At 41.6% G+C, this 9,393-nt stretch overlaps 1 protein-coding gene across 1 annotated transcript in view; it reads left to right on the forward strand.

The window, feature by feature from the left end:
• Window positions 1-9,393, forward strand: part of Nlrp9 (NLR family pyrin domain containing 9) — a 24,139-nt gene that overhangs the window by 9,921 nt on the left and 4,825 nt on the right. Inside the window, exons 2-3 of the mRNA XM_013354509.1 lie at window positions 1,533-3,111; window positions 8,957-9,121. Of these exons, the coding sequence (XP_013209963.1) occupies window positions 1,533-3,111; window positions 8,957-9,121 (1,744 nt within the window). The remainder of the gene's footprint in view (window positions 1-1,532; window positions 3,112-8,956; window positions 9,122-9,393) is intronic.

The following is a 9,393-nucleotide window of genomic DNA, read 5'->3' on the forward strand; positions in this document are numbered from 1 at the left end:
GTAGCCTTAGTGTAGGAGCTTAAAACTGTTCTTGAGCACTGGTCCTAGCATACAGCAGGGCAGGGTTGGGGAGGGGTGCTGGGGGGCTGGGTCGTGCAAAAGAAAGACAGCCCTGCAGAAGGAGCTGGGGGAGGGGGTTTTGTGCTCTCTTCGGGGACAATCCGCCCCTGGATAGCACACACTCACCCGTCCAGATGGGATTCCTCAGCAGCTAAACAGGGCCGCACGGTAGCCCAATGATCCGGGGACAAAAGGATGAATGGAGCAAGGGGGGGGGCAGTATCCAGAAGAGCACAGGAAGCCTGGTGCACAAGCTGAAGGTAGTAAGTATTTGCTAGTATATATGGATAGGAAACACATGCATGCAGTGCCTTGTGGCCAAAAGAGGACAGGAATCCCTGAAACTGAACTAAACCTCAACTTATCAGTGACTGTCTAGGAGCTTGGAGCTGAACCCAGGTCATCTAGAAGAGTAGCAAGTGTTTTAAATGTATTGAACATTTCTAATGTACCAGTCACTGATAGAAGTCCCAGTAAATCTCAGATACAACAGTAGGCTCTTGCCCTCAGAAAGCCTAGTACCAGAAATTCACAGGAAATATCAAAGTGTGGTACTGATGACATGCCAGCTGCCTGCTAACTACCTCCATGAATGAAAAGAGAAATACTTTCTAGTAATCCCATTTTGCTTAGGACATTGATCCAGATACATTAAATAATGTACCTAAAACTGTGAGATACATGTGGTTGAACCCAGAACAATGTGACACCCTGTCAGGATTGTTATCTGTAGATGTGAAAGCATAGAACCCCAGAGGTCGTTTCACTCTGTCTTGTTGCCTGAATCAAATCTTGATTTGACTAAGCATCGGATTGTAAACATGTACAGAAAACTGAAGAATTGAAAATAGATTGACCTGTAATGACTACTGGGGGTATGAAAGCCTTAGGCAGTATAACAGGATTCTGAGCCCTAACTCATGAAGTTGTGAACAGATGAAATACTTATGGCCGTTGCCCTGGGAAGGTACCAGGTCCTTTGCAAATTTGCAGTGAGGTACCCAGATTTCTCTGTACCGCAGCTGATACCCCTGCCTTCTGGAAAACCCCCTTCTCTTCTGTTGGCCCTAAAATATTTATAGACCCCCTTTAGCACAGGGATTTGATTCAGGCATGAGTCAGTCAACTCTTCCATGCATGTTCACAAGCATGGAAAGACTTGCATGCAATAGAGGTCTCTATCTAGAGGAGTTGGTGTAAAAAGAACGAGCTAGTTGGTTGGGGCTGGGGTGGGGCCTAACGACTCTTTGGAGGGTAAAGGGAGGAAAACCCTGTATCAGTTGAAGGGAAATGGAAACTTATTGCAGGGAAAGGTGGGTGGCTCTCCTCCTTTTCTGTCCTCAGGACCCACGGCCTCACCGCTCATCCAGGTGTGGGGATCATTCACTAGACGTGTATTTAAGAAAACTGTGATTCACTCTCAGGAGTGTCCTAGTCCTAACTGTCTTGTGTTCTGATTTCATCAAACTCAGATAAAAGGACATACAAAGAGATTATGAAGACTGCATTTCACCAAATCTGGACCTTCAAAGACAACCTTTATGTGCTGGATGCAGAATACGAAGTTGTTACACACATGCATTTCAAGGTGTTGCAAGAAGTATTTGATCCTCAGTTAAAGCCAGTCACTGCAGTCATACTGGGTGCTGAAGCAATTGGAAAATCCACATTCTTAAGAAAAGCTGTGTTGGATTGGGCATCAGGAAACTTATGGAAGAACAGATTTCAGTATGTTTTCTTCTTTTCTCTCATCTCACTTAACAGCACCACAGAGTTGAGCTTAGCTCAGCTTCTCTTAAATCAGTTGTCTGCATCTTCAGAGACACCGGATGATGTCTTATCCGATCCGAGGAAAATTTTGTTTATCTTGGATGGATTTGACCACCTGAAATTTGACTTGGATATCCGGACAAACTTGTGCGACGACTGGAGGAAGATGCTACCAACACAAATTGTCTTGAGTAGTTTGATACAGAAAATAATGCTCCCAGAATCATCTCTGCTGCTTGAATTGGGAAACCCAAGTATACCCAAAATCTATCCCTTGCTACAGTATCCAAGGGAGATAACTATGGGAGGATTCAGTGAGCAGTCTATAAAGTTCTACTGTGTGTACTTTTTCAATGACTTTGAGAAAGGCTTAGAAATCTTTGGTTATTTACAGAGCATGCAAGCATTGCTCGATTTATGCATTAGTCCCTATATGTGCTGGATGTTCTGTAGGACCCTGAAGGGGCAGCGTGACAGGGGAGAGAAAATGAACCTCGTTTATGAGCCAGATTCGGCTTTGTACACAAGCTTTATGGTGAGCTCCTTCAGATCGGTGTATGAATCCCGTCGATCCAGACAGAACAGAGCCCGACTAAAGACTCTGTGTACCTTGGCTGCAGAGGGAATGTGGAAACAAGTATTTGTATTTAAGTCTGAGGATCTCAGAAGGAATGGCATAACTGAACCTGAGCAGACATCATGGCTGAGAATAAATTTTCTCAATTACCGGGGTGACTGTTTCATGTTTTACCATCCGACGCTACAGTCATATTTTGCTGCCCTGTTCTATTTCCTCAGAGAAGACAAAGACACACCTCACCCCATCATAGGAAGCCTACTCCAATTCCTAAGAGAAGTCTATGCTCATGGCCAAACCCAATGGCTCCGGACAGGGATGTTTGTGTTTGGAATTGCCACTGAAAAAGTTGCTGCCATGCTGAACCCACACTTTGGCTTTATACCATCCAGAGATGTTAGAGGTGTTATCTTCAACTGCTTTAGAAACATGAATCAAGAAGAGTTCAGTAAGACACTGAGAGCCCAGAGTTTGTTCAAGAGCCTATTTGGCAACAAGGAAGAAGAATTTGTAACACAAGTGATGGGTCTATTCGAAGAAATGACTGTTGATATTAGTAATGTTGATGTACTCACAGTAGCTACCTACAGTCTGCTGAGATCTCAGAAGCTAAAGAAACTTCATCTGCATATACAAGAAAGAGTTTTTACAGAAACCTATAACCCAAGAGATGGTGACATAGAAACCTTTAGACGACACAAGAAGTGAGTACATCTCTGATCCCGGTCTTTAGTTCTTCCAGTTGTGCCGCAGTGTCAAGTGCATTGTTTATAGGTCTGTTTGTGTGCCTGTTGTCAGAGGAAGATGTGGGGTGCCTTTCTCCATTGTCCCCCACCTTAATCCCCTGAGACAGGCTCTCACCAAACTTGAAGCTAACCATCTTGACTAGGCTAACTGGCCACCAACACACCCAGATCTACCTGTTTCTCAACAGCCTCATGCAACCATGCCCAGCTTATGTTGGTGTTGGGGATCTGAACCCAGGTCTTCATGTTTGTCCAGCCCACACTCCTACCCACCAGTCCTTCTCTCCAGAACAGAGTTCCTAAGTTCTTTTATGTCTATTCCTGAGTGTTTAGATGGTATACTCAGGAAGGCTTTCTGTTGAGTCTCGGCACTGCTGTTTGGAGCTATGTGGCCCACAGAGCCAAGTCTTTGAGTTCCTTTATTTATACTGAGAGCAAATTTGTCACAAGGCCAGTGTGAGATGGAAATGTGAGCAGCTTCTTTGTAGCATCTGCCTCTTTCCAGTCATCCATAGTGTGTTTAGTGTCCTGTATATTGCTTTTATTATGTTTAGATATGTTTTTTCTATCCCTCATCTCTCCAAGACCTTTATCATGAAGGGGTGTTGGATTTTGTCAAATGCTTTTTCACCATCTAATGAGATGAGCATATGTTTTTTCTTTCAGTTTATTTATATGATGGATTAAAATGATTTTTATAAGTTGAACCATCTCTGTATCTCTGGGATGAAGCCGACATGATCATGGTGGATGATTTTTTTTATGTGTTCTTGGATTCAGTTTGCCAATATTGAGTATTTTTGCATTATCTATAATTCTCTTTCTTGGTTGAGTCTTTGTGTGGTTTTGGTATCAGGGTAGCTGTAGCCTCATAAAAAGAATCTGGCAATGTCCCTTCTGTTTCCATAATGTGGAACACTGTGAGGTATTAGCACTTCTTGGAAATTCTGGTTGAATTCTGCACTAAAACCATCCAGGCCTGGGCTTTTTTGGTTGAGAGGTTTTTGATGACAGCTCCTATTTCCTTACAGTTTGAAGGTCTATTTGAATTGTTCACCTGATCTTGATTTAATTTTGAATATGTTATCTATCCAGAAAATTGTCCATTTCTTTTACGTTTTCCAATTTTGTGGAGTATTGGGGGTTTTTTGTTTTGTTTGTTTTTTTGTAGTAACCTACTGATTCTCTCGTTTACCTCATTGTCTGTTGTTATGTCCCCCTTTTCATTTCTCATTTTGTTTATTGGGATGTTCTCAATCCACCTTTTGATTCGTTTGGATAAGGATTTGTCTCTCTTGTTGATTTTCTCAAAGAACCAGCTTTTTGTCTCATTGATTTTTTTGTATTGTTTTCTTTGTTTCTATTTTATTGATTTCAGCTCTCAATTTGATTATTTTCTATCTTGTACTTCTCCTGGATGAGTCTGCTTCTTTTTGTTCTAGAGCTTTCAGGTGTGCTCTTAAGTCACTAGTGTGAGCTTTCTCCACTTTCTTTGTGTGGGCACTTAGTGCTATGAACTTTACTCTTAGCACAGCTTTCATAGTGTCCCATAGGTTTGGGTATGTGGTACCTTCTTTTCACTGAAATCTAGGAAATCTTTAATTTCTTTATTTCTTCCTTGACCTGGGGGCGGTTGAATAGTTCTGTTCAATATCCATGAGTTTGTAGGCTTTCTGAGAGTAGTGTTGTTAAATTCTAACTTTAAACCGTGGTGATCCAATAAGACACAAGGAGTTACTCCAATTTACTTATATCTGTAGAGGTTTGCTTTGTTGCCGAGTTTGTGGTCAAGTTTAGAGAAGGTTCCATGAGGTACAGAGAAGAAGGTATATTCTTTCCTGTTTGGGTGGACTATTCTATAGATATCTGTTAAGTCCATTTGATTCATGACATCTGGTAGTTCTCTTACTTCTCTGTTAAAGTTTCTGTCTGGTTTACCTGTCCATTGGTGAGAGTAGAGTGTTGAAGTCTTCTGCTATTAATGTATGGGGTTTGATGTGCGATTTAAGCTTTAGTAATGTTTCTTTTATATATGTGTCTGTCTTGTATTAGGGGCATAGATGTTCAGGATTGAAATTTCATCCTGATGGATTGTTCCTCTTATGAATATAAAGTGTCCTTCTCTATCTCTTCTGATTGATTTTAGCTTGGAATCTATTTTGTTAGATTTTAGGATAGCTAGACTCACTTGTTTCTTATGTCCATTTGATTGGAAAACCTTTTCCCAATTTTTACTCTGAGGTAATGTCTGTCTTTGTGGTTGAGGTCTGTTTCTTGTATACAGCAGAAAGCTGAATCCTGTTTTTGTATCCATTCTCTTAAGCCTGTGTCTTTTTATAGGTGAATTGAGTCCATTGATATTAAGAGATATTAATGACCCATGCTTATTAATTCCTGTTATTTTTCGGTGGTAATGATTGTGTGTTTCCCCTTTTTGGGTTTTGCTGATGGGAGTTTATCTGTTTCCTATATTTTTGTGGGTGTAGTTAGCATCCTTGGGTTGTGTTTTCCTTCTAGTACTTTCTGTAGGGCTGGGTTTCTGGGTACGTATTGTTTAAAACTGGTTTTGTCGTGGAATATCTTGTTTTTTCCATCAATGGTGACTGAAAGCTTTGCTGGGTATAGTAGTCTGGCCTTAAATCCATGGTCTCTTATTGTATGCAGCACATCTACCCAGTATCTTCTGGCTTCATGGTTTCCATTGAGAAGTCAGGTGTAATTCTGATAGGTTTAACTTTATATGTTACTTGACCTTTTTCCTTAGCAGCTCTTAATAGTCTTTCTTTATTCTATGTGTTTTGTGTTTTGATTATTATAGAGCGAGGAGATTTTTTTTGATCCAGTCTATTTAGTGTTCTGTAAGCTTCTTGTACCTTCATAGGAATATCCTTCTTTAGGTCGGGAAAGTTTTCTTCTATGATTTTGTTAATTATATTTTCTGTGCCTTTGAGCTGGAGTTCTTATCCTTCTTCTACCGCTAGTATTCTTAGGTTTGGTTTTTTTCATGCTATCCCAGATTTCCTGTATGTTTTGTGTTAAGAATTTTTTGGATTTACTGTTTTCTTTGACCAATGAATCAATTTCCTCTATAATATCTTCAACACCTGAGATTCACTCTTCCATCTCTTGTATTCTGTTGGTTATACTTGCCTCTGTAGTTATTGTTCATTTACCCAGATTTCCATATCCAGAATTTCCCCAGTTTGTGTTTTTTTTTAATTGCCTCTATTTCAGTCTTCAAGTCTTGAACTGTTTGGTTTTTTTCTGGGTTTTCTTGGGTTTCTTTGAGAAATTCTAATTTCTTCCAATTTTTTGTATTTCTTTTCCTCCATTTCTTTTTGTTTGTTTATTTGAGTTTACAGTGTTTATGAAAATGCACATTTTTCAGCCACTGTATTCTACTCCTTCTCTTTGCTGCCAATCTCATTAGAATTTTTTTTCACGTGAACAATTTTATTTATTAAAAATTTCCACCGTCTCCCTGCCTCCCTTTTCCCTCCCTCTCCCCCCACTCCCCACGCCCCACTCCCTTCCCCTTCCCTCTCCAGTTTGAAGAACACTCAGGGTTCCCTGCCCTGTGGGCAGTCCAAGGTCCTCCCCCTCCATCCAGGTCTAGGAAGCTGAGCATCCAAACAGGCTAGGCTCCCACAAAGCCAGCACATACAGTAGGATCAAAACCCAGTGTCATTGTCCCTGGCTTCTCAGCAGCCCTCATGGTACACCATATTAAGAGAGTCCAGTTTTATCCCATGCATTTTCAGTCCCAGTCCAGCCGGCCTTGGTGAGCTCCCAATAGATCAGCCCCACTGTCTCAGTGGGTGGGTGCCCCCTCGCTGTTTTGACTTCCTTGCTCGTGTTCTCCCTCCTTCTGTTCCTCATTGGGACCTTGGGAGCTCAGTCCATTGCTCCAATGTGGATCTCTGTCTCTATCTCCATCCATCACCAGATGAAGGTTCTATGGTGATTGCAAGATATTCGTTAGTATGGCTATAGGATAGGGCCATTTCAGGCTCTCTCTCCTCAGCTGCCCAAGGACCTAGTTGGGGACATCTCTCTAGACCCCTGGGAACCCTTCTAGAGTCAAGGCTCTTGCCCACCTTAGAATGGCTCCCTTTTAATTAAGATATGTACTTCCCTGCTCCCATATCCATCCTTCCATTATCCCAACCGTCCCATTCCCCAAGCTCTCCCCATCCTCCCCTTCTCACTTGTCTCTCCCCATCTCCCCTTTCCCCCATCCCACCCCACCCCCCAGTTCCCAATTTTTGCCCAGCAATCTTGTCTACTTCCAATATCCAGGAGGATAACTATATGTTTTTCTTTGGGTTCATCTTCATATTTAGCTTCTCTAGAATCACGAATTATAGGCTCAATATCCTTTATTTATGGCTAAAAAAACAATTATGAGTACATCCCATGTTCATCTTTTTGGGTCTGGGTTACCTCACTCAGGATAGTGTTTTCTATTTCCATCCATTTGCATGCAAAATTTAAGATGTCATTCTTTTTTAACGCTGAGTAGTACTCTAATATGTATATATTCCATACTTTCTTTATCCATTCTTCCATTGAAGGGCCAGGAAATTTGGGATCAACCTGCCCCGGGACCCAGCAATACCACTCTTGGGAATATACCCAAGAGATGCCCTAAAATACTACAAAAGTATTTGTTCAACTATGTTCATAGCAGCATTATTTGTAATAGCCAGAACCTGGAAACAACCTAAATGTCCTTTATTTCTTTACGGGAGTTTTTCATTTCCACCTTAAAGGTCTCCATCATCTTCATATAGTTGTGTTTAAAATCATTTTCTTCTGCTGCTTCTGGGTTAGAATGATCAAGTCTTCCTGTTGTATGACCACTGGAATCTGGTGTTGCTGTGTTTGCTTTTTAGGCTGTTGGATGAATTCTTACATTGGTGCCTTCTCATCTCTTCCTTCAGATGATGCCCACAGTGTCTTTGCATCTTGGTCCAATCCTTGCAGCATCTGTCTGAGTCTTTGGGGATTGTTCTTGGTCTGCTCTGTACTGTCACTGTCTGTGTCTCTCATAGCCTGCTCTCTTGGTCTTCTCTCCTGGTTTACTCTCTTGATCCAGCCTGTGCCATCACAGCTTGTGCTTTAGAGTTCCTCTCTTGGTCCACTCTCATGGTCCTCTCATCAGGACCAAGATAAACTGATGCAGGCGGGGGAGGTGCCCGGTGTTTTACCCCACTATGGAGGGCCTAGAGAATGGGGTCTCCTGCTTGGTCCAACTTCTTCTTTCCAAGTTCTTTCGTCACACTGATGTCTTTTTGTTTGTCAGCTATAAGTTTAACTAGGGTCATCAGTGTGTCCAAGGGTTTGGAGCTGTGCATTAGATCCTAGTGGGCTGACTTGTGGGTACAAAACTGGAGATGACTGTTCCTCCCCCAGAGCCGACCAGTTGTCAATATTCCAGCAGGGAGGGCTGGGACTGTGCAAGCTTCTCCCCAGTTGTTGATTGACAGGAACAGGCCCGGTCTTTTGCAGGCAGCGGAGGGATCCATAGCTCTACCAGGATTAAGACTGCAATGGCTATACAATGCTCAGAAGAGGGCATTTTCTCACCCACATTGCTCACTCTCTCCTCTCTGTCTCATCTGCTCCTTTTTCTTTTTTGTAAAAATTTATTTATTTTTATTACTGTGTATGAGTGCTTGGGATGTCTGAATGTCTATGTACCATGTGTACCTCCTCAGGTGGTGAGGCTCATCTTCCCATCTTAGGAGTGTCTTGATTGCATTTAGCCACCAGAGAATAACAATGTGTTATCTCATTGCAGAATTGCAAACAAATATTGGCGTTCATTATGTGGAATTTTCTGGCACTTACAAGTGTTGGATCTGGACAGCTGTAATTTCAATGAAACTGCAATTCAGCATCTTTATGAATTGTTGTCTCCAGCTCCTCCTATAACTCTGAACATGTTTAAGCTCCAAAGCTTGTCGTAAGTTTGAAAGTCACTCATCCTTTCCATAGATAGAAGAATTTCCCTCTCTGCTTTGATAAGACAAATTCATAAATAAATTCATAACTAATATAAAAAGTAGAAAATACAATATTACCAAGAGTCACATATTTGAAGTTCTCTGTCACACACATACATGTGATTTACAGGTGGTTTGTAAATGCCTATACAACTAGTATGTGTGCATGTACATCTAGTATATATGTGCATGTGTGTGTGCATGTACATCTAGTATATATGTGCATGTGTGT

Source organism: Microtus ochrogaster, unplaced genomic scaffold (assembly GCF_000317375.1).
Source record: "Microtus ochrogaster isolate Prairie Vole_2 unplaced genomic scaffold, MicOch1.0 UNK47, whole genome shotgun sequence".
NCBI classification, from domain to species: Eukaryota; Metazoa; Chordata; class Mammalia; order Rodentia; family Cricetidae; genus Microtus; species Microtus ochrogaster.